At 42.2% G+C, this 25,968-nt stretch overlaps 1 protein-coding gene across 5 annotated transcripts in view; it reads left to right on the forward strand.

Moving 5' to 3' along the window:
- The window catches only part of ART3 (ADP-ribosyltransferase 3 (inactive)), a 151,361-nt gene extending 128,146 nt beyond the window's left edge, over nt 1-23,215 (forward strand). For 2 of the 5 annotated variants that reach the window (XM_047719561.1, XM_047719560.1), the window contains 10 exons: nt 118-829; nt 11,988-12,020; nt 12,915-12,947; nt 13,956-13,985; nt 16,267-16,299; nt 17,195-17,227; nt 17,811-17,843; nt 19,101-19,133; nt 20,411-20,443; nt 22,827-23,215. In XM_047719561.1, the coding sequence (XP_047575517.1) occupies nt 118-829; nt 11,988-12,020; nt 12,915-12,947; nt 13,956-13,985; nt 16,267-16,299; nt 17,195-17,227; nt 17,811-17,843; nt 19,101-19,133; nt 20,411-20,443; nt 22,827-22,960 (1,107 nt within the window). In that variant the 3' untranslated portion in view covers nt 22,961-23,215. The remainder of the gene's footprint in view (nt 1-117; nt 830-11,987; nt 12,021-12,914; nt 12,948-13,955; nt 13,986-16,266; nt 16,300-17,194; nt 17,228-17,810; nt 17,844-19,100; nt 19,134-20,410; nt 20,444-22,826) is intronic. The other 3 variants (XM_047719562.1, XM_047719563.1, XM_047719564.1) reach the window with 3 other exon arrangements.
- Nucleotides 23,216-25,968: the final 2,753 nt, after the last annotated feature.

The following is a 25,968-nucleotide window of genomic DNA, read 5'->3' on the forward strand; positions in this document are numbered from 1 at the left end:
GTAAGGGAGAGATTCTAGGCAGGGCATGAGAGTATGAGAACAGTAAGGGAGAGAAAATAATATACACCAAATATCTCATTTCAAGAGCATTCATTTCCTTTTCCTTTTCTTTTGAAGGCGACGGCGGAGACGTTGGACATGGCGGATAGCGCGTTCGACGATGAGTACCTGAGATGCACTGACAGAATGGAGGTCAAATATGTTCCCCAGTTGCTCAAGGAGGAAAAAGCAAGCCATCAGCTCTTGAAGGATGTGTGGGAAAATGCAGAAGCCAAATGGGAAGCCCAGAAGACGCGCACCTTCCTCCCGATGAGTTTTACAGATAACCACGGAATAGCACTGACGGCGTACGCTGCTGAAGCTCGAGCGCAGACTCCCTTTCACCGCATGTTCAACGAAGCTGTGAAGACGGCCGGCCTGTCTCGGAAGGATTATGTCTATGACTTCCAGTTCAAAGCTTTTCATTTTTATCTGACAAGAGCGCTGCAGTTGCTGAGAAGACCTTGTGAGGACAGTTACAAAGCTGCGGTCTATAGTATAAGCCAGGATGTCTCCTTCACGCCCGGAGGGCCCAGCCAGGCCAGGCTTGGCCAGTTCACGCTGGCATATTCCGCCAGACCTCAGGCTGCTGACGACCAGCACGTTCTATTAACCATCCGCACGTGCTTTGCAGTTGCCATGGAACACTTCTTTGATAAAGAAAGTAAAAGAATTGTTTTAATACCCCTGAATGAGATTTTTCATGTGTCACAGGATGGGACCAGCAATAACCTTATCCTTCAAAGCACCAACAAGACCTGCAGCCATTACGAGTGTGCTTTTCTAGGCGGTAAGCGTCTCGGTTCCGTCTGTGGCTTGTCTGGTAGGGAAGGAGCGGGATTCTGAGACCCAGGGAGAGGTCAGGAAAGTGACAGTTGTTTGAGAGGAAAAATGACATTGATGGTCCCTGGTTCCTTTCATATCATTAGTCCCCCCCCCCCCCGTAATTTAATTTTATCCAAATAATACATTGTAGCACTCTGGAAGGTTACAGAAATAAAACCCTATAAGGCAGTGGTTCTCAACTGGGGCAGTTTTGCCCTGGGGTCATTTGGTAATAACTGGAATTTTTAAATGTCACAGTCATCCCAAGTTGCTACTAGTAGCATCTAAGGGGTAGAGGCCAAGGACACTGCCAAACAGTAATGCTCAGAACAGCACCCCGTGACAAAGAAGTACTTGGCCCATAACCCTGCCTGTAAGGCTTACAATGAAAAATAGCACCTCCTGCCCCATTGTTCCCGATCTCCAATTCTTACTCCTCAGTGGCATTCATTTTTAATTTTTCAGCTAAAATTAAAAAAATTATATGAGAGTGAGAGCACAAGCAAGGTGAGAGGTAGAGGAGAGTGAGAAGCAGACTTCCCACCAACCAGGGAAGCTGATGGAGGCTCGGTCCCAGGACCCTGGGATTATGACCTGAGCCGAAGGCAGACGCCAAACCAACGGAGCCACTGAGCTGCCCCTAAGCTAAAGTTTTTAATGATATGCTTCAGCATGTTATTTCTTGATTTAAAAATTTTTAAACCTCCTCAAATACATCATCAGTAACTCAGACTCTTGTATTTCTGTGGCGCTAGTCTTAACCTGTTGGTTTTATTGATTCATGTTTGCGGCGTGACTGCTGTCGCTGTAGGCATCAAGCCGGGTGCGAGACAAAGGGCAGTGCGACGGCAGCTAAATCTGCCTATTTCATCAGGGAAGTAAAAGCTTTCCCAGAAATTGCTAGTAGATTTCTGATTATATATCATTGACCAGAACACCTACCTGATAATCCATAACTTGAAGAAAAGCTCGGGAGAGAGGAAATTAGCTTTTCCAGCCTCTCTAGTATAGGGAGGCAAGGAGAAGGGAGTTAGGAGTTGCTGTCATGTCAGTAAACCAAATATATCTGATAGCCTACCCTGCACTCCTCCTCACTGTTCGTGCCTTTCTCCTTTCCCAGCCTCCCAGTCAGAAAGACTGGTGCCTTTTTATTTACTTACTCATTTATTTGTTTATTTAAGATTTTATTTTTTTTATTAGAGCACAAGCAGGGGGAAATGGCAGAGGGAGAGGGAGAAGCAGGCTCCCCACTGATCAGGGAGCCCCATGCGGGGCTCCATCCCAGGACCCTGAGATCATGATCTGAGCCAAAGGCAGGTGCTTAACTGAGTGAGCCACCCAAGCACCCCCAAACTGGTACCTTTTTAAATACCTTTTTTATCCTATATTATTAGTTATATGATTTTTTCTGTTGCCTTAGTTTTTTATATCCCTTCAGTAATTCACTCCAACTCCTTCAAAATATAAATCTCTACTTAGTACATTCAAACATATCAGATTCTCTCTCTCTCTTTTTAAATATATTCCTTCTGGATTCCCGCCATCAGACTAATCTATGATGTACTCTTCAGGCCTGCTGAATATCCTAAAATCTCCTCATAGCTGTAGAGACTTTCTTTTGTTTCTCCCCTGTGAGGAATCCCCTGTATCTTGGATTTTCTGCTCTTTCTTGAATCTTGTTCTTTCTTTGTTTGGCAAGGGTTTGTGTTCTCCAGAAGTTTTCTGAGAAAAAGGGACATTGAGGGAAATTTTTAAGACTTTGCATGTCTGAAAAATCTACCTGTAAGCTTGAACAATAGTTTGCAAAGATTTGTATTTTTGTTTTGGAATTCATTTTCCTTGGAATTTTGGAGATACTCCTTCATTGTCTTCTGGTGCTGCTGTTGAAAAGTGTGAAGCCATTCTAATTACTGAAACTTTGAAGGAGACCTTGTTTTTTTCTTTGGATGGTATTAGAATTTTTCCTTGCCCCCAACATTCTGAGATTTTATGTTGTTCTGGCTTAGTGTCTAGGAGCGAAAGGTTAATAAAACCCTTTCTCCTTCCTCCTGTAAAAATGGCCTCCCATTGATCTTTTTTTTTTTTAAGATTTTGTTTGTTTGTTTGACAGACAGAGAGAGAGACCACAAGTAGGCAGAGAGGCAGGCAGAGAGAGAGGGGGAAGCAGGTTCCCTGCCGAGCAGAGAGCCTGATGCGGGGCTGGATCCCAGGACCCCAAGATCATGACCTCAGCCAGGTACCCCCCGTTGATCTTCTAACGCAATTTCTCTGTAATCTGCTGAAGGTGAAATGACAGCTGCGTAACCACAGAACACCACGTAATGGCAAACACAGCCCTTCACTGGTAAAATGCATCTGAGCTGGGAGGGTTGTGAATGAACTATAAATACCTGGGGGAAGCCAGAGCTTTGGGCATTCCTGAAGGTAGTGTGACGTAACGCTCATGTTTTTCTTGCTGAGTCCTGAGCTACACTCACGGACCGGCATGAGAGATACTGTCCTCATGTGGCATGAGGCTGCTGAGCTAGGATGGTTCCTGCACCCCCCTGTGGAAGCTTGTCTCCTTGTACCCGAGCCATCATTTTGGGAGAACAGGCCTGGATTGCTGTGAGGACTTGCACTGAAGGGACATATCTGATTCCGCCCTGCTCCTGAATACTGTGCTGTGTTTCTTGCCTTGCATTCTTCTGCAAAACCGAGTAAACAAGTGAGAGGAGAGCCTTTGGGGTCTCATGAGTGTGGCTGTCTAGCGGAACCCAAAACCAGGGCTCCTCATCAATCAGGGTGGGTATCGCAGTAGTGCCTCAGAAGTGGGATAGACTTTTAGACCTTGACTGCTTGTGGCCAAGGCACTGTGGGATTAAAAGAGAACAGGTAGGAAAGTGCTGATGAGATACCATGCATGGGTGCGGGGCTAGTCTCCTTAAGATTTAATGGCAGAAGTATTGTGGCCACTGAGATGCCTGGGGCACAAAACTTAAGGAAGGTCCTTACTGTTAGGTCATACACTTGTACCATCTGCAAATTTGCATGATTCTAAGAGTGAGTGCCTTTTTAAATTTTCCACTCATAGGCACCTCATTTGCCTCGCCCCTGTCCGGACCTGAATTGCAAGTAAATGAGACTAACTATTCACGTTGAGAGGACAGATGAAGACTGAAGCGAGTAAATCAGTATTAAGAGGAAAAGTGCCCATTCCCCTCACCAGCCATATAGTGGAGCTGACCCAAACCTAAGCCAGTTAGAGCTGACTCATACCAGTTAAAGGAAGCTGACTGTGGGCACCTGTCTCGTCCCAGTTCCTCGCACAGCACAGCAGCTTGAAATTGGCCATGGCTGAGAGCTTTACCATGGAAATCATGGAACAGTACAAATCAGGACCCCACCACCCACCCCAGCAGCTGTTCAACTAAACTAACACATCACAGCCAGGAAGCCAGTTGCAGCCGGGCTGGCAAAATCCTCCCGCTCTGGTGCTGCTGATGGATTCAGCCAAATGCCATTGTGGAGGTGCTGGTTATACAGGAACCCCGGCCGCGGTAGATAGAGGCCAAATCGGTCATTGGTTGGTGGACAGAAGGGGTAGTGGAACCCACAGAGTTGTTCATGAGTGGGATTACGGTGATCAAAAGGGGTGGAGCCATCGGGTTGATTGAGAATGAGTGGGTTTAGGTCTGCCTGAGGAAGCGCAGCATGAGCTCCCGAGAGGGAGGAAGGAGCGTGCACGCGGCCGTGGTATGCCACAGCATCCGCAGGGGCCGTCCCAGCAAGTGAACGTCCGACCTTTGCGGCCACTCACAAGCACTGTTTGGGGAGTCCTGACAAAGACAGCTGCACGCCATTGCGTTGATTTAATCCCAAACTGTAATCTACCCAGTGTCCTCTGCTGCCATCTGGAGACAGCTGTTGGGATCTCAGGGGCAGACACGGAAGTAGTTAAAGCTAGACTGTTCTCAGTACTCAAAACTTAAAAACTTAAGCCAGTACTTAAAAATTCAAGCCAGAGGATATAATCAAAACCTTGTTCCATTGTGACTGAATATAACTCTAGATGTTGTTTCTAAAGGGTATTAAAAAAAGTTGTTTCTAAAGGGGATAAAAAAATTACACCAAATTTAGTGCTAACACAGTCCTGTGTTAATTGTTTTTAACTTGCTTATGATTTCCCAGATACCTAATTTTTGTAAAGACCCACAATAAATTTTTACCTGAAAAAACAGGTCATTTGGCTAGGAACTGGAGAAAACAACCAGTGTCCCATTAGATAATACAGTTTCCTGGTGGTCAAAAATACTCATCTTGGTCTTAATCCAGGAATATGTGAGAGCACTGTGAGTAAATGGTAACAAAACCCTGTCTCCTTCCTCATGGGGAAATTACTGCAGGTTAACCTTCTGCTGTACTGCTTTTCTAGAAAGCTTGATTAAAGGTGGAATGTCAGTGGTATATTCAAGCTGTGTTCTCTACTTTTAAAAAAGACCCCATTTAGAAAACGTACATGGCTTGGGAAGGCTGTAGATGAATTATAATACCTGGTAGAAGGCCATAGCTTTGGGATTCCTTGGACCTTATAGTGCAGACACAATGTAAGGTGTTACTGGAGAATGAAGTCGTAGAGTGTACACACCATACTCTGAACTCCCATCATTTTACTGAGCAGGCTGGGTATAGATCATCTGGCATTTTGGCCATTGTTTCTATAGAGAGGGGCCAGGCTGCGCACGTGTAAATATTTCTGCATATTAGCAGTCATGGCAGGGAATGGCAAGATTCTCTGGCTGGAAACTTGGCCCTTTTGGAAAGGAGGAGCCCCTGGACTCCAGTGGCTGGTATTAGTAGATTTTGTTACTCTTACTCACCTGTTGAACCAGCTCTCTGCTGAGCCGTCAAAGGGGAAAAGAAGATTTAGAGATTTAGTTTTTGTAAACCCACGTCTAACTCTTGAGGGCTCATTAAACATAAATATCTTCATTGGTTCTAGCAGTCTGTTTTCGCTTTCTCTGGGAGCAGTGAAGTTTCGTTGCTGCTGTCTGAGATTGGCTGGTACTGGGACATCAATAAGATCTCACGTAGACAGGCCAGATAGGACGTGACATAGTCATCCCCAGGAAAATTCACAGTGTGAGTCAACACCTAGAGCAATTTGGAAGGCTGTTCAGACTGTTGATCTGTATTTATAGCAAATGAGAGCTCTTCACCATCAGCTTCCTCCAGACTTTCATCTGCCAGACTTGTTCATCCCTATGAATCCGTCAGGATTCACCCAGAGAATTAGAATCTGTAGAAAATATAGAGGAAATGTATGTATTAAGTCACTAACTGCAGGGAATTGGCTTACGTGGTTGTGGGGGCTACAAGGCAAGTCTGAAATCTGTAGGTCAGGTTGCCAGGAAGGGCAGGCTGGAACTTTGGGCCGAGCTGAAGCTGCTGTCTCCAGGCAGAATTTCTTCTCCTGGGAAGCCTCAGTCTCTGAAGGCCTTTCAGTTGATTGAATCAGGCCCACCTGATGGTCTTGGCTAGCTCCCTGACTGAGGTAACGGATTATAGACTCTTACCACACCTACAGAATACTTGCAGGGCGACAGCTAGGTTAGTGTTTGGGTAACAGAGGACGGTAACCTAGACATCTGACATAAATAAAACTGACCCTCACACCTCCATTAGTTATCTATCACTGCATAACAAATTACTCCAGAATTTAGTGGCTTAAAACAACATTTATTATTTCACAGTTACCTTGGGTCAGGAATCTGGGTGTAATGTAGCTGAGTCTTTTGGGATCTTGCCATCTCATGAGGCTACAGTCAGCATATAAGACTTGACTGGGAAAGATCTGCTTCCCAGCTCACTCACATGATTGGTGTAGGATTCGGTTCCTTCATGGCCGTTGACCAGAGGCCTCCCTTATTCCCAGCTACATGGGCCTCTCCACAGAGTATCTCACAGCATGGGAGCTTGCTTCAGCAGAGAGCAAGGAAGAGAGAGAGCAAGAAAGAGTGCCAGTAAGTCAGTCTTTTGCAACCTAATCACGGAAGTAACATCTCATCACCTGTGCTGTATTCCGTTTGCTAGAAGCAAGTCACTAGTGCAGTCCACTGTCAAGAGGAGAGGATTATATAAGGGTGTGAATACCAGGAGGCAGGGTCATTGGGAACCATGTCAGAAGCTGCCTACGGTAATCCCAACCCATTACATAGTGTCGCTTCCTCTTGGGCATGACCCAGATTGGCTCTCCTTTTTCCATAATGATGAGTTCCACAGTGACCTCTCTGGCAAAGGAGACCAGCTACAGAACTGCTCGATGTCAGCCCACAGTTTCACATACTGGTGTTTTGATCTAATCAAGATGATCTCTTTGTTTGCTGGGCTTATATGGAATATATATTCATTTACTAAAGTAAAAGCAGGTTTTCTATAAATGTCCATCCACTGAGGTCAGAACAAGTACACCTACACAAAAAGGAGGCGAGTGTACTAGTCCCCCAGTGCAACTCATTTTTTAGCACCTAATTCCTTGGTGCTTAGGAACTCAGCCAAGAGAGGTTAGCATGGTTGAAGGTTGACTTATAAATAGCGGAAGACAGCCGGACCGGTCAGCCCTGCAGACATCTTTACTGGGGAGGCTGACAGAATTTGTTATTGGAAGTCCCAATCCTTTGCTTATAGAGCCAGAAGCTTTAGTAGAGACCGTGGCCACACAGGCTGGATTTGTCGGGCCAGACTCCAGATGCCTTTCCTGAGATGCAGTCAGTGCACAGGAGCAGGTAGGTGTATAGCATAAAGACTGACTTGATGAGCTGGGTTTGCTGTGTTTGTTTTCATAGAGAGGGACTGCGCGTGGTTTTTTCTTCAGTAGTGCAGTTCTCAGTGTCTCAGTGGCCCGGTCATACAGCCTTAAAGCATTAGCGTTGCCACTCGTAGAGTTCAATCAGTCCCAAAGTGGTGCGAGGACCCCTGCCAGGATCACATTTGAAGTTCTGCTCCTCGCCAGAACATCCAAGGCAATGGACCAGTTACTACTACAGTGGACAAATACGGCATTCCGTAGAATTTGCCCCACCTGGGGTGGGCTTTTATTAGAGAATTTGCTGTCTTTCCCGGTGTGAAGTCTTGTAGGTAAGGCCCCCATTGAGTTAGTAGTTTGGGTAAAGTAGTAAGTAAGCTTTTGTGGTGTCTCATGAGGAGGTTCTCAGATTTTCTTGATTCATGGTGTTCCTAGTGGTGTCCTAAGTATGTCCATAGGCTAAAAGAAATACCTGAAAGTTCCATTTATAAAGTGAAGTCAAAAAACTCAGTAAGTATTATGTTCATGTAAGTATTATGTACATCTTAGTAACTTTGAGAAAGTAATCCACAAAAATTAAAAAATATATTATTTCATTCTTAGCCACAATAACTTGCTAATGGGATATGTATGTGCCTATTAGACCCTGCACAGCTTCTCAGACTTTGGATCAGATTACATACCATCTTATTTGCTGATCCGCATTGATTTTCATATATATTTGCTTTTAAAAAAAAAAATTATATTTGCTTTTTTAATCACAGTTGCTGAAAACCCAGCCTTGCAAATACATGATGTCATCAAACAGAATGTAGCATGGTATAACTCTGAAACTGCATTATACCTCAAGCTAGTAGTTCATGCTGTGTCTGACAGGTTCCACGTATATCTGTGCTTGTCCTACAATTTTATTTTATCTATTTTTTTTTTTTTATTTGACAGAGAGAGATCACAAGTAGACGGAGAGGCAGGTAGAGAGAGAGAGAGAGAGAGAAAGGGAAGCAGGCTCCCCGCTGAACAGAGAGCCCAATGTGGGGCTCGATCCCAGGACCTTGGGATCATGACCTGAGCCGAAGGCAGCGGCTTAACCCACTGAGCCACCCAGGTGCCCTATCCTACAATTTTAAAATATCCCTTGGGAGCCCTGTGAGTTTTGGCCACTGTTTGGAAACTATAGGCTCCTGTTTGTGAAAGTGGTTGAGGCTTAAGCAGCCTGGTTTGACTCTTACCTGGAAGTCAGATTTCCATGTGACGGAACCTTCAGGGTTTTATCCTGCGGGACTTGAGAGAGAACCCATTGCATGATAAGACGGCACGCCGGAGAGTCCGGACTTCCCTGCAGCGCCAGGCTGGCCATAGCGGCCCTGCGAAGGGAGGCAGTGGTTGTGTGCGGAAACCCGGAGGGCAACAAACCCGCCTTAGTCGTGTTGCTGGGAATTCCAACCAGCTGCGAGCTTGGTCACAGACATCTGTAATTTCGTAGGATCCGAAGCAGATCCGGAGCTCCTGAGAGGACTTGTCTGGACTGTTTCGGAGTCTTCTTACTGTAGAGCTCGATGCTGAAATGACAACTTAGAAGCTTTTCCAGCATGCTGGTGGGAACAGACCCGACTCTTCTTCCTGTGGGTTCTTTTCCTGGCCTCCCGAAGGTTCCTCGCATGTGTAAGCTGATCAGTATTGTGCTCTATACTTGAAGATCTCCGGAGCTCTCTGTGCAGCTAGCTACCTTCTTTTTAGGACTCTGTAAAAATCGAAATATCTTGGTATTTCTTTTGTGGAAAAAATGTAAGCTATTCCATGGTTATAATGTCATTCGAGTTTTCTACTTACTCTTGAGTTATTTTTGGTAAAGTCTGCTTTTCAAGGCACTTGTCTTCTATTTCAAGCTTATTGGCCTAAAGCTAGTCATAGTATTTCTTGGTTTTTTATACCTACCAAATCTGTGCTTATATTCTCTTCTTCCTTTCCTTATATATTATATTTCTGCCTTCTCCTGTTTATTTTTGGATCAGTGTCCTCCATTTTAACCCTGCTACTTCTTTAGAAACCCAAAATAGTTTACTTCCTGCTGCTGAAACACTAATGAAAAATTAAATCCAAAGTCAAATAGGGAGGAGAAATGCAGTCTTGAAGAAATGGATCTGTGTTAAACATTAAAGGAGATCCATCCTCTACTAGTGACAAGGCTCTCAAAAATGTGGTGCATAGCGATGCCTGGGTGGCTTAGTCGGTTAAACATCTGCCTTCAGCCTAGGTCAGGATCCCAGGTCCTGAGATCGAGTCCTGTATCAGGCTGTTTGCTGAGAGGGGAGTCTGCTTCTCCCTATCCCTGCCACTCCCTCTGCTTGTGCGCTCGCTCTCTCTTCTCTCTCTCTCTGGCAAACACATAAAATATATTTTTTTAAAGATTTTATTTATTTATTTGTCAGAGAGAGAGAGGGAGAGAGAGCGAGCACAGGCAGACAGAATGGCAGGCAGAGGCAAAGGGAGAAGCAGGCTCCCCGCCGAGCAAGGAGCCGGATGCGGGACTCAATCCCAGGACGCTGGGATCATGACCTGGGCCGAAGGCAGCTGCTTAACCAACTGAGCCACCCAGGCATCCCAAATAAAATATTTTTTAAAAAATTTGATGCATTAAAAAAATCACTTGGAATCCTTTTTAAAATGCAGATTACAAGGCATCACCCCTAGAAATTCTCTATCAGTAGTCCTGGCTAGGGCTCAGAAATTTGCAGTTTCAGTAAACACCCACATGATTCTGAAGTATGTGATTAGAAGACTACACTTTGAGAAACCTACTCTAATTTATGGTACAGATGAAAGGTAAAGGCTTTAAAATCCCCCAGTGTCTCATCCCCTGGGTGAATCTCTCTATTATACCAATAGTTTTCTTAAGTCACACCTTCCCTTGCCTTTACCTTACCCTCAGCTTAGCCCTCTGAGTGAAACTTGCACTCTTTGATCTCCTGCTAATGCAATATCTTGTATTAGTCTCTAGCCTTTTTTTTTTTTTTTTTTTTAATTTCTAGCTTAGCTAGACACCTGGGGTTAGCCTCAGGGCACCATCCAAATTCTAACGGATCCGTACCATTTCCTGGACCTGTGGAAACTGGACCAAGTCACCGAGATTCTTGGTTCAATCTCCACACACGGAACAGGATTTGAGAGCAGATTACAGAAAAGCGCATCTCTCATAGTGAAGACAGACCTCTTAGGGATTCCCCCATTTTACATGGAGAGATTCATCTTCAGGTAGCTGAATATCCAGATTGGATCAGTGAGTCAGCCAGACCTGGAGAGGAGACCACAGAACCCTAGGCCTTCTCAGCATCCTGGGAAGCCCTCGTGGCCCATGCTGGCACCAAATCTTAACATCCTCCCACGGGAGTCCCTGCCTTCCTGGCTGCGGGGCAGGCCAGCGCTGTCCCTGTGTGTCATGCCTCAGAGGAATCCCGCAGCTCTGGTGATTTTTTGTATAAGGCCCTAGACTTAGCAAGAGGGTCTGGGGCCTTATAAAGAGATAGTGGTAGATGCCATATTCCGTATTCTTGCTTTCCAAAAACTGTGGATTTCCTTAATATATAAATCAGTGTTCTGGAACAGACCACAGATCAGTGTTCTGGGATAGACCAATGTGTTTCTTTATGTGAATGTGAAGGATCTTTTTTTCTATATCCAAGGATCTTGAAGATCTGATTGCGATTCTTTTTCTCCAATGAATAGGAATTGTCATAGGGGCACCTCGGTGGCTCAGTCAGGTAAGCTTCTGACTCCTGATTCAGGCTCAGGTCAGGATCTCAGGGTATGAGATCGAGCGCTGGTTGTGCTCAGTGCTGGATGGACGTGGAGTCTGCTTAAGATTCTCTCTCTGCCTTGTCCCCTGCTCTTGTGCACGCACGCACCCATTCTCGTCTAAAAAAAAAAATTTCATAGTGAAAGGATAGATTTTCTGTTGAGGACATTTAGTATCTGAAGAGAAGATTGATTGAACAGACAGACAAATTTTTTCCTAACGTTTGCGGACTAATCATAGAATAGAATCAAAGTGTTGGCCTTGGATGGGCATTTGGAGGTTATTTGGAGCAAACTCCCAGTAAAAGATGCAGATAAGGAAGCGGAATTCCAGAAATGTTAGATGTTTTATCAAAAATCATACTGCTCTTTGATGGCTGTAATGTGAGCACAAAAATGTAGTTGTTCCTCATTTCGTATCCCACCAAATTACGGATCTGATAGATTAAAGCTGACACATTAGGTTACCAGTAGCTCTAAGACCAATTTGAAATCTTTACTAGGGCAGAGTGTGTCTAACTAATAAAGCTTTATCTTCATATTTCAGGACTAAAAACGGAAAATTGTGTGGAGAACACAGGTAAGATACGCTGTTAAAATATTTCCTCTGTAAGGGGAATGTTACTTCTCCCAGGTGTGGGTCAGAGCCGCGCCACCATGTTGTCGTGCCACAGCCATCATTTTCTCAGGGCTGAGCTGTGCCGCGGCCACCGTCTTGTCGGGTGGAGGGCCCACGGGCCTCTGTTGCCCTCTCTCCACCCCATGCCGTGCCTGTGGCGATTCTCGCAGACACTACATTCTCCTTGGGTGGGCAGGGACCACGCCACTCTCACCCTAGCCTGGCCTTGTAGGCGCTGAAGGACTTTTGAAAGCCCCTACGTGATTCCTGTGCACAGGGCCAGATTCATATTCCCGTATTTTGACATCTTAGGAAATAACATTGGGGAGACTAAAAAGGGAAGGAATTGAGTGTGGATAGCTGAAGGGGGGAGACAGAGGACGGAATGATAATGGGTCTGTCTCACCTTCCTGGGCACGGGGGATAGGAGGAGGTAACAAAAACAAACTTCCCTAGAGGACCGTGGGAAAGATTTGGGAGGATAAAGGGGAATTCTAGGAGGGAGGAGCATTATCAGATAAGCCCAAGAGATTTGAACCAAAGGTTCCAAAAAGTGCTTTAGGTTAATGCATGCTTTGGGTGGATCCTTTTGAAGATATCCTTGTTAAAAGATTTGGGAATAAAGGTCTGTTTCTAGCTGTGTTCCTGGCCAGTTTTTCTGTGAATTCTTCATGTAATTAAAATAAATCCATACCCATTTGTTTTTGAGATTGAAATTTTAAATTTCTCATATTACTATATTTTTGGAAGCCAACTTAAATCTTTTTTATTAATGAGCATTTAAAAATAGACTGAGTCTGACATTTATTTACATCTGAGCATAGTACTAGGTAATGAAAAATGTCTGTATTTCAGAACATCATCTCCCCATCTATCTCTACAACCCGGGTAAGTGGTCTCTAATTTTTTTTTTTAAATAGTCCTTACATGGATGTTTAGTATTTACTAGCTCTTTCCTGTTTAGCAAATTCACTTCTTAGCTTAGGAAAGAGTACTTTGCAGATATGAGAGTGTAACTTGAGAAATAAGAGAAGGGGAGAAAAGAATTTATTCTGGGGGAAAGTTAGCTTTTTGTAAATGGAAGGTTGGGTCTCCGGAGATATGAATAATATGGAAACATTCTGGGGAGTAAGGTTGGTAGGACCCGAAGGGCTAGTCGCTCTTGACAGGCCTGCAGGCCTCTTACGGAGAGCTCTGTATTCATCACTGAGGTTAGCCTATGTGGCACCACGCATCCAGATGAAAGGGGAAAAGCTACTCATTTTCATCTGTCAAATATGCTGATATTTGTTATCATTTGGCTAAATAAGATGTCTGGGCGATTGGATGCGTCCCCCTAAGTTTCCACTTCCGTTGATATGACTCAAATCACTTTTTTGCATTTAAGTTCCTTATTATGTGTTCTGCGCCTGTAGCTTTAGTAAGTTTTTCTTCACTGAAGAGAGAAAAGCATCTGGGTTTTCCTTAAGTATGATATTTGGAAGACACTTCCTGTCCCGAGGTGAAGCATTTTGTGAAGCTTCGCATGCGCCCGAGGACTTGCATAGCCTCACTCTTACCGGCCCATTGCAGACGCAAGTTTTACTGGTCATTGCACAGCACTTCAGCTCAGTCTTCAAGACGGATGTTTTTCTACCTCATTGAGATCCCCAGGAGACTTTGTCTGTGTAATGATTTTTCTTCAGAAAAGGGGCCAAAGGGGGCCTCTGGAAGGTTCCAGCCCAATGTGGTGCATTTAGATTCTGGCTGACACTTAAATTTAGTAGCTCTAGTTTATTGGGTGTACCAAGTGGTTCTTTATGGTTCTAGTATCTGAGAATAGTTTGCTGTAACTATAGTAATTCTCAGTTATTTTGTTTTATCATTAAAACGGATAAGTTTCTTCTTATAACTTAGGTGAGAAAGACCAGAACATTGAAGACACTGGTAAGATATTTTTGTAAACTCCGGGGGTTTTCATTTGCAGTCTAGCTCTCTCAGGGATGGAAACAGGTAAGCATAACACAGTCGGGAAAAGTGGGAGGAAGACAGAACCCACGTTAGCTTATTAGTTTGGTATATCAGAGCCGTCCTGAGTTACAGGTCGACCTTATAAAGATGACGCAGCTGCCTTCTCTCTTGCTTAACGCTCCCATTTATCTCCAAGATGACCAGAGAGCATTTAGAGACATGACACGAGGAGCTGGTTCTAAAGGGCCTGCTTCCTGCGCTCCTTGTGGCAGCACGTATACTACAGAGCATATTTTCTGTTTTTGTGTTCGCTGTCACAGCATAGAGGAAGGTGTGACTTCACAGACTCTTGTAACCTAGGGTGTTGGCAGGGGCATTGCAAAGTGTCATTGTTTTTTTCTAAATTACAGTGATTTTGTGTGTTTATTTCTGTTTCCAGCAATCTGAGTAATAGGTGCTTTTAGCTGTATCTATCTGATTATTTCATGTATTTTGAAGTACAGCTCATTCCCAAGTTTTTGTTTTTTATCTTTTTTTATGATATTACTCAAATGTCCTCAAGGGTGCTGGGACAGGGACACTCATAAATTAATGGTAATATTATAAATTGGAACTTTTCTGAAGGACGGTTTGATGGTATGTATTATTAGCCTTAAAAAGGTCCATACCTTTTAACCTAGTTACAGCACATTAAGATTTGTACTAAGGAAATAAAGATTTGTGTACAAAATGGTTACAGTGTGTGGTGGCCAAAATTTCTGAATAACCTTAGTATCCAACAGTTGGATATTGTTAAATAATATCCATATAATGAAACACTAAACAAGTTAAAAATCATATATTTTTTTAAAGATTTATTTATCCATTCAAGAGAGCGCGCTCATGCACACGTGTGAGCAGGGGGATGGGCAAAGGAAAGAGAAGCTGACTCCATGCTGAGCCACCCAGGTGCCCCTAAAAATAATATTTTTGAAAAATATGAGAAGATGCTTATAATATAGTGGCAAGTAAAATGTGTAAAAAAGCATATGAACTGTAATAGCAGTTTATTTTAAAATTTCAAAAGAGGAGCACCTGGGTGGCTCAATTGGTTGGGCATCCGACTCTTGATTTTAGCTCGGGTCATGATGTAAAGGTGGTGAGATCAAGCCCTGCATCAGGCTCTGTGCTTTATTAGTAGGAGTCTGCTTATCTGTCTGTCTCTCTGTCTCTCTTTCTTGCCCCCCTTCTGCCCTCCCCCCACTTGTGCTCACTCATGTGCTCTCTCTCTCTCTGAAATAAGTAAATCTTGAATGTCAAAAGATACAAACTTCGGTTATAGGAGACCCAAGTATTGGAGATGTAACATGTAGCAGGGTGAGTAGAGCAGCGCAGGGGTGTGGCGCTTCGGAAAGTTTCTAAGAGAGTAGGTTTTGAGAGTTCTTACCACAAGGAAAAAAGCCATTTTTTCCTTTTTTAAAATATCTGTATGAGATGCTAGATGTTACCTGTGATCATTTCACAACATATATAAGTTGCATCATTATGCTGTACACTTTTAACTTACACAGTGCTATCAATTACATCTCAGTAAGGCTGGAAACAAAAATGGTATGAATATATATATATAGCAAAGAAATTGAAAGGAGATATACCCAAAATATTGAGGATGAGAAGCTCTGAGATCTGGGATTAATCCGAGTAATTTTTTTTTTTTAAGATTTTATTTATTTATTCAACAGACAGAGATCACAAGTAGGCAGAGAGGCAGGCAGAGGGAACGGGGGTGGGGGGAGCAGGCTCCCTGCTGAGCAGAGAGCCTGATGTGGGACTCGATCCCAGGACCCTGGGATCACGACCCGAGCCGAAGGCAGAGGCTTTAACCCACTGAGCCACCCAGGTGCCCCGATTATGAGTAATTTTTAATTATTTCTTGGGTTTTTCCAGATTATCTGTAATTATAATATATTATGTAATCAAGAAGTTTTATTTTTAAGAATATGACAAATGTAGGTGGGAGTCTTTGGATTGAATCTTAAAAAAATAAAATAAGAGCTGTTTTGCATAATCTAGGAGAGAGCCTGGGTCGCTAGACATAGTTGTTCTCACCATAAGTCAGTCAAGCTCTGGTGGATTAAATTTCTCCCCTTTTACCCTGGTCCCTGCCGTCTCTCAAAGCTTTTCGTTTTCCACTGTAAATAGCCATATCAATACAAGGTTAAATTAATTTTCAAGTTGATTGCGTTTTTCACTGAAGAGTTTCTTTTCTCATCTTTAGGAATGAAAAGCCAGGAGTCCCCAGTCTTACCTGGTAGGTACCTCTTCCTTATCCTCTAAGACTAGCTGCAGGGTTAGGAGGAGACATAAGGGCTTACTCCTAGGACTCAGGACATTCCTGGACATGGAGAGTTTGAGGAATGAGTTAAGTCAGAACAGAGGTACTGCATTAATTCATGCTTACTTAGTATGGTCCATGCAGTGTACCAAGCACTTGTACGACTTATTTCCTTTAATCATCACTTACTCCAGACCTACAGTGTATTTCTTTTGCGTAAATAAGGAATTGAAGCTCAGAAAGATTCAGAAGCCCGACCCGTCAGAGAGCTGATTATTATGATGACAATAGAACTAAACCAAGTAGACTCTTTTATTTTATTTTATTTTTCAGTGTTCCAAGATTCATTGTTAATGCACCACACCCAGTGCTCCATGCAATACGTGCCCTTCCCAATACCCACTCAGTACAGTTTCATTTAAAAGCTGCTGTATTGGGACTGCCTTGCAAAGATAAGATTGGAGAGAGAGGGGCCAGATCCTGGAAGTTCTTTTTTTTTTTTTTTTTAAGATTTTATTTATTTGACAGACAGAGATCACAAGTGGGCAGAGAGGCAGGCAGAGAGAGAGGAGGAAGCAGGCTCCCTGCTGAGCAGAGAGCCTGATGTAGGGCTCGATCCCAGGACTCTGGGATCATGACCTGAGCCGAAGGCAGAGGCTTAACCACTGAGCCACCCAGGTGCCCCCGATCCTGGAAGTTCTTAAAGTGCAGGCCAAGCACTGGGCTTTGTCAAAGAGCCATTGAAAGGTGTTTTTGTTGTTGGCTGTTTTCTTCTTCCTTTTTTTAGGGTTGGAGAGGGGGGAGGTGTAGACAAGAGAACATTCACAGTGCAAGGAAACTGATTAACCCTAATACTCATTTCTGTCTTGAGGTATGACAAGCCGTGAAGCCACCCAAATGCCTGGTAAGATGGCTTTCTTTTTACTCTCTGGGCCCAAGTGTGAGATGAGAAGAATTCCCCTAGGCATTAAAGAACATGTTATCATGAGACTCTTATTCATTAACATTTGCCTTATAGCTGCCTACTAATCATTCTTCAGATTTAGCTGGGGAAGAGAGTAGAGAGGAAAAAGTGTCTTTCTTCTCTAGTGTACGTGTGTTCCTGGAGCAGGAAAGTTAGCCTGTTTGGGGCATGGCTGAAGGCAAGGGTGCTGGAACCCGGAGGTATGCAAGCCAGCACTTTCTAGGTTCCACAGCTGAAGTTACTCAGTAGAAAGCTCAGCTTCAGCAGAAAGCTGACTTTTAGCTTTGGCTAGGAACTCCGCATCTAGAATTTACCAACTAACAAAGTACAGTCTTCTGGCATACGGACGAGCTAGGTTTGCATGGTGGGGGTTCTCGCAACCCAAAGTTGTAAATAAAGAGTCAGAAACCGCACCGCAGTGGGAGCTTTGGCACGTGTATCACTTAAGCTCGTCAGGGAAGAGCTGGGAAAATGGACTCCCCGGAGCAAACTGTAAGTCACTGAAAACTTCTTTCTCACTTAGGAATGAAAATTCCAGAAACTGTTTCACTACCAGGTAAGCAGTAGTTGGCATAGGAGAGAGGAAGCTGCCAGTCGGGGGGTATAGTTATAGTTGTCACCATTAGAGGATGCAGGGGAGCCTAAGAACTTTGCACAAGATCAGGTAAGTGAGTAAAGGACCCATGTCTCTTAACTTACGATGTAGTACCCATCCCTGGAGACTTGTGGATCTTCAGGTGATTTTCCAGTTTCATTTTACCGTGGCCGGTGTCGCCTGCCCATCAGATACAGCCATGAAAATGCTAAATGAGAATTTAAACGGTGTGAGGCTATTAGTGAGGACGAGGCCGAGGGGCCTTGAGCTTCGGTGGCCAGAGAGACTGAACAGTAATTTGTGTCACGTTCCTCAGAAAGGGCTCAGAACTTATGCTTATAGAGGAGGAAAAAGGTCCCTAAACTTAATTTTTCTCCTGGAACAAAGAGAAGTTTATTTTTTAAAAGTAGACATAATTTACAAGAGAGCTATGGACAGTAATAACACTTCTCTGCCTTAGAATTGTCACCTTTCGAATAGGCTCATACTTGTCATGCTTACCTTATGGGGATATCTCTGCGGACTAGAAAAACACAAAATCTCTGGGTGCAAACCCCCATTTAATGCTTAAATCCTTCCTCCTGGGTTCATGTAGTATTTTGAAAATAATTTTTGATATGTCTTATTATTATATAATGAATAGCACGGTGCTGAGCTTTGCCTAACGTCGCTGTCTGTGGAAAGAGCACAGCGCTGTGTGCAGAAACCGCATCCGCACAGTTAACCGCCTAACTCACAGATACGGGCCTAGAGAGAAGGTCCAGCAGCTCTTCTGCCTTCACCCGGTTTTGTCACGTTGGGCCAGTGTTTATTTGCTCACAACTTCGAAGTGAACCTCTACCAACACCGATGGCCCATCTTGTGTGTCTACAACTCTTCAGCTCAGTGACCTGAGTTGGCACAGGGTTCTCATGGGCTCCTTCGAGGCACGGTGATTATCTGAAGGCAGCTGCCCAGCGGGGTGGGAAATGATCACAGGCTGTGTAGACAGACCCCGTTTCAATAAGTCTTTTCTCTGCCATTTTCCTCTGGGTAACTTTATATAAGTTATTTCACTTTTCTTTGCTTCTGCTTTCGAATCTGTAAAGTGAAGAAAACATTGTCCAGCAAGACTGATTGAAGTCCTAATGAGATAAAGTTTGGCAAAATGAATGGTAATTTAAAGTAGTAGTAAATGGTAGTTGTCTTTATTATTATCTGAAATTCTTTCTCATTTAGGAATAAAAGTGGTACAACTGGATGAAAAACCTGGTAATAAATTCTTTTTTGGGGGTGGACATATCATGGTTTTCTGGGTCCTTTACCATCATCATTCAGTTAGTTAAGTCTTAAGAAGGCAAAGGAAAACACCTGGACTGTCCATCTCCTGGCACTGCAGTCTGCCAGCCAGAAGGAGAAAAGGCTGAGAAACACGGAGAGCAGCAGGCTGCCATTATGGCTGTCTGGGCTAAGCACAGAAAAAGACCGCTGGCTTGCAGCTGCGGGCGTCTATTCCAGAATAGGACAGGAGGCTTCCCAAGATAAGGTGGCTACTGTGAGGGAATCTGTAGTAATTGGAACAGCATTGTCAAAGAGCCATCCGTGGGAACCCTATGGCGTGAGACCATTCTGTGTTCTCACTGTGCTCACCATGTCCTCCAACAAATAGGCCACTAGGTTTTGCTGGGAACGTTTCGTATTGTGCTCTCTCCTAGACAAATGTGTGTAGTGCAGGCTTTTTAGAAGTGGCAAAAAACATTTACACATGATCTCATTCAATCCTCTTAAATATTGTTATTGCCAGTTTAGAGATGAAGATATGGGATATAGGAAGCTTGAGGAACCTGTTAAAGACGGGAAAGAGAAAACTGGGACTCAGACTTCTCAAATTTTGTTCACCTTCTGTCATATGACACTTGTCTTCCAACCAGATGCAGTTACAAAAAATACACCTCTGTCCTGGGCCCCTAGAATTGGTATTTGGCTTCAAAGCTGTCAAAATATGGCAATATTGTAATATTTCAGTGCTAGTGTAGCATTGTAATTGAGGTCGTATATCACAGTAATTGAGAGCAGAGGCTTTAAATTTAGACATTGCTGCCACTGACTACCTCTGTGATTTTATGCAAGTTTTGAGGAACATCTGTATAATACTGATAACTATACCCACCTTCTGAGACTGTAAAAAACGTGATGATGTACATAAATCATCAGCACAAAGTATGACACACAGAAAGCACTCAATGATGGGTATTAATGTTGTACTTGGGAATTAGTTCAGTGTCCAGAAAAAGTACCTTTTTTGTATATAAAAGTTTAATCTTTCTTTTAATGAAAACAAATATACATAATGGTGAAAAAAATTCACAGAGCAAAGTGAGAAAAAATTAAACCCTTCCTCAACCCCACGCATAAATCTAAACGTGATACTCTGCCCTGCAGACCCATTGTCAGAGACAACCAAGTTTGCCTAATCATTTAATCAGATTTTTCTCTTCTGGGTAAATAGATGTACAATATAGTTAACCCAAAATCTGTTCATATTTTAGAAGACAAAAGTCAAGAAGATATCGGCAATCCTGGTAAGAAATATTTCATTTCCTTAGTTGATAAATGTCTGATCTGCAATATAGAAAAAGTGACAGACTTATTTTTCAATAACAGGTACAAAGTTTCAAGAGTTTAAGGCATCATCATATGGGATATAATGTCATATCCAAATATTTATTAGTGTGATATGGGGGGAGTAAATTAATTTCTTAAGCAATCATTTTCAGCTGTGTGTTTTGTTTAGAGCAGTGGTTCTTAACCCTCTCAATCCAGTCTCCCTTTTTATAACAAATATTTATAAAGCCTTTATAGTGTCCTGGAATAACATTCATAGATAAGAAGACCTACTCACACCCATAAGAATATCAATATAATGTTATTTATTTATATAACTATAATTTATAACAAAATTGCATAGATTTCAATATGTAAGGGTCTACATTATACTAAAAGAAATAATGGACAGATGATTGTATTTACTTATACAAATTGGATCTAAGGAGGGCATGTGATGTAATGAGCACTCAATATTATGTAAGACTAATGAATCATTGACCTCTACCTCTGAAACCACTAATACAGTATTTGTTCATTGAATTTAAATAAAATTAAAGAAAAAAAGCAACTTGAAGCAGTATGCTCTTTTTAGAGATCCTGAAGATTACATACAAATGGAAATGATTTATAAAAGCAAAATTTTGGAAAAGGTTTAAGACAAGGAAATACTCAGGATCAAGATTCTAATTCACAGTTTCCCTACACTCATGCTGACATGAGTGTATATGTGGATAACTTTTAGTAGGGATGGTCCCATTAAAGACAAATTTAGCTTTCTTTTTTTTTTAAAGATTTTATTTATTTATTTGACAGAGGGATATCACAAGTAGATGGAGAGGCAGGCAGAAAGAGAGAGAGAGGGAAGCAGGCTCCCTGTCGAGCAGAGAGCCTGATGCGGGACTCGATCCCAGGACCCTGAGATCACGACCCGAGCCGAAGGCAGTGGCTTAACCCACTGAGCCACCCAGGCGCCCCGACAAATTTAGCTTTTTAAAAACTATTTTATTTATGTGAGAGAGAGAAGGAGAGAAAGCATGAGCATGGGGGAGGAGCAGAGGCAGAGGGAGATAGAGAAGCAGACTCCCCGCTGAGCAGGGAGACCACGTGGGCTCGATCCCAGGACCCTGAGATCATGACCTGAGCCGAAGGCAGACTCTTAACCAACTGAGCCACCCAGGCGCCCCAACAGATTTAATTCTTTAAAAAAAAAAAAAAAAAAAATATATATATATATATATATATATATATATATATATATATATACACACACACACACACACACACACACACACACCTGACAAATTCCAAACTGCCTGATAGGGGGCTGTACTGATCCCTTGAGAACCAGTGGTCTATAGTAACAAACTAATGTATGAGTCTACCTGTCTGTCCTTTTCCCCATCTGTATACATACATCTGTATGTTTATAATTATGGTTGAGTAAATTGATAATAGGAGTTAAAGACTTATAAAATTTATTGGTTGTTTCTCTAGGCCTTGTGTATGAAGTCTGAGTGTGATTCCATTTGGATACTTCCCAGTCCTCCCTTGTATAGTCTAAACCGAAGCACAGCCATCATTCAATTACATAATTCTGTGTGAAACAGATCATCCTCACATGAGTGGACTCTACTGTTTCTTTTCACTAGTTCAGGTGAAAGGGAAACTGTTTCCTCCAGACCAGTGATCCATGTATGGAGGGAAAAAGTTCATTTTTTTTCATTTGGCAGGGCTTAGTGTTTAAAAATGCAGCTGTATTTAATCACATATTGGTAATTATTAGCATATACATGTGAAATACAGTCTTGAAATAGAATCAAACTCTACCTTGCATATATATACAAAAAATTAAAACAAAAAATTGCTAAGAAATTCTAGAGAACTTGAAGAACAACAAAAGGTATCTTGTCTACAGAGATACTAAAAAGGCTGTGGAGGGTGCCTGGGTGGCTCAGTGGATTAAGCCTCTGCCTTTGGCTCAGATCATGATCTCAGGGTCCTGGGACCAGGCCTGCATCTGGGCTTTCTGCTCAGCAGGGAGCCTGCTTCCCCCTCCCCTGCCTGCCTCTCTGCCTACTGCCTACTCTCTGTCAAATAAGTAAATAAAATCTTAAAAAAAAAAAAAAAAAAAGCTGTGGCATCCTAGGTAAAAACTATGTCAGCACACCCTGGTGATATACATGAAAATACAGCCTGAAATCTGTATTGAACTGTACTTATTCCAACATTGTTTCTGGTTAGCGTTTGAGGAAAGTTTGTAGTTCAACTTGAACATCTACATCAGGGTACCTGGTTTAGGTGCATGAGGCTGGCTATCAGAAATGACATGTGTCAGTGACTGTGTGTTCTCATCAACAGCTCCAGATCTGGTTCCAGTTCCCGGTCCCAAAACCCATCCCTCTGCATCCTCTGGTGAAATGCTCCTTCCACCGCTGGGGACATTCATCATTTCAATCATTGCTTCTGCTATAAATCTCTTTGTTGCTTTGTAGTCTAATGTATTCTTTATTTACTTAAAATATACTCAAGGAATCCCACAGGAAACCGGCAACAGGAATGATGTATTTTTTCACTTGTTCATCAAAGTCATCTGATAAAATGAGAACTGAGTATTTGTTATTTACTTTGTAAATTCACAGTTGGTCCAGATATATCATAGAATTCATTTTCCATTTATTTCTATATTTATGATTGCAAAAAAAACCCTGTATCCTTCTGATTGAATTCAATAAAAGACTTTAAATTTATTGGATATAATTTCAGTAGAATTGCCAGATATTAAAATATCCAGTACCGTTAGTGACTAACAAGAATTTAATTCCTAAATTAGAATTTTAAGGAAGTTTTACTCATCTTTGAAGGATCAAACTTTGACTTCAAATACTATCATCCAACAATCTCATCATCTTTCCTTGATATATAAACACTTTGTATTTCTGTAAACATGATTGTTTACCAAGTTTTTCACATATGGTCCCTGACTTAAATCTCATATTAATTGACAAAAATAGACAGTAGTGAAGGAATGTATATGCTAAGTAAGCAAGGAAAAAATGAGATTATACACTATATTACTCTTTTCCCCAGGGTATTGTGGTAGTTGAATAGTGACTGGTTTAGGCATGGGCTTTGGTAACTGGCACTTGTTTAAATTTTGCAGTGTTTCAAAAAGGATTTAAGTCTGGGGCGCCTGGGGGGCTCAGTCATTAGGCATCTGCCTTTGGCTCAGGTCATGATCCCAGTGTCCTGGAATCGAGCCCTGCATCGGGCTCTCTGCTGGGCAGGAAGCCTGCTTCTCCCTCTCCCACTCCCCCTGCTTGTGTTCCCTCTCTCGCTGTGCATCTCTCTGTCAAATAAATAAATAAAATCTTTAAAAAAATTTTTTAAAAAAAGGATTTAAGTCTACCTTGAAAGATAAGAGAAAAACTACTTAAAATCTAGACTTAGGTGTTACGGACTCAAGCTTTTTTAAAAACGTTGTCTGCACACTCCCCCCCCCCCCTCCACCAATCTGGCATATTTATATTTGTTCATTTATTTATTTATTTGGAAGGTTTTATTTATTTGTCAGAGAGAGAGGGAGGGAGATCACAAGCAGGGGGAGTGGGAGAGGGAGAAGCAGGCTCCCTGCTAAGCAAGGAGCCCAATGTGGGACTCAGTCGCGGGGTCCTGGCACCATGACCTGAGCTGAAGGTGGACGCTTAACTGACTGAGCCGCCCGGGAATTCCTACTTATATTTATTTTAAAATTTTTTAATTGAATATAGTTGACACGCAATATAATATTGGTTTCTGATATACAAAGTGATTTAAGAATTCCGTATGTTATGAAATGTTGACCACAGTAAGTGCAGTTACCAACTGTCATTATACAAAGTTATTACAGTAGACTTGATGATATTGCCTATGCTTTATTTTTCATCCCTGTGGCTTACTGTTTTATAACTGTTCGCACCTCTTAATCCCCTTCATCCATTTGCCCATCCCTGTACCTGTCTGGCAAGCTCCAATTCTCTGTATTTATGGGTCTGTTTCTGTGTTTTGTTTGTTCATTATTTCTTTAAGATAGGACCTATAAATGAAATCATATGGTATTTGTCTTTCCCTGTCTGAATTAATTAGCAAAATACCCTCTAGTTCATGTCGTCACAGAGGACAAGATTTCCTTCTCTTTATGGCTGAGTGATATTCCACTGGTTATATACCACAAATTCTTTGTCCATTCGTTTTCAGTGGACACTGGGTTGCTCCATATCTTGGCTATTATAAATTATGCTTCAGTGAACTTGGGATACATATGTTTTTTTGAGTTAGTGTTTTGGTTTTCTTTGGCTAAATATCTAGTAGTGGAAATACTGGATTATGTAATATTTCTATTTTTAATTTTTTGAGGAACCTCCATTCCATTTTCCGTATGGGCTGCACCAATTTACATTCCCATCAGCAATGCCCCAGTGTTCACTTTTCTCTGCATTCTCACCAACACTTGTTAGTTCTTGTCTCTCTGGTACTAGACATTCTGACTGGTGTGAGGTGATACCTCACTGTTGTTCTGGTTTGCATTTCCCTAATGATTAGTAATGGTGAGCAGCTCTTCATGTGTCTGTTGGTATTCTGTAGGTCTTCTTTGTAAAAATTCATATTTGGATCTTCTGCCCATGTTTATTTTTTTGATTGTGTGAATTCTTTATATTTTTTAGATATCATCCCTTTATGAGATACATAATTTGCAAATATGTTCTCCTATTTCCATAGGGTTGCCTTTTTGTTTTGTTGATGGTCCTCTGCTGTGCAAAAAGCCTTTCATTTAATATATTCCCAGGTATTTATTTTTGCTTTTTTTCCCTGTCTGAGGGGACAGATCCAGGAAAATATTTCTGGGGCCAATATCCGTAAGTTTATTACCTCTATGTTTTCTTTTAGGAGTTTTATGGTTTCAGGTCTCACATTTAGGTCTTTAATTCATTTTGAGTTTATTTTTGTGTGTGTGGTATAAGAAAGTGATCAAATTTCATTCTTTTGCATGTAGCTATCCAGTTTTCCCGGCACCATTTATCAAAGAGACTGTCTTTTCCATGTTGTATATTCTTCCTTCTTTATCATAGATTAATTCACCATATAAATATGGGTTTATTTCTGGCCTCTCCAGTCTGTTCAGTTGATCCGTGTGTCTTTTTCTGTGTTGGTACCATACTGTTTAGAACACGACAGGTTTATAGTATAGTTTGAATAAAGCAGCATGATACCTCCAGCTTTGTTCTTTCTCAAGACTGCTGTCAATTTGGTGTCTTTTGTGGTTCCATACAAGTTATAGCATTATTCATTCTAGTTCTATGAAAAATACTATTGGCATTTTATAGGGATTGTACTGGCTCTGTGGATTGCTTTGGTTGGTTGGATATTTTAACATTTCTTCTTCAGGTTCATTAGCACAGAATATCTTTCCGTTCATCTGTGTCATCTTTAGGTTCTTTCATCGGTAATCTTAATCATTCCAGAA

The sequence above is a fragment of the Lutra lutra genome, chromosome 2, assembly GCF_902655055.1.
Source record: "Lutra lutra chromosome 2, mLutLut1.2, whole genome shotgun sequence".
In the NCBI taxonomy this organism is placed as follows: domain Eukaryota; kingdom Metazoa; phylum Chordata; class Mammalia; order Carnivora; family Mustelidae; genus Lutra; species Lutra lutra.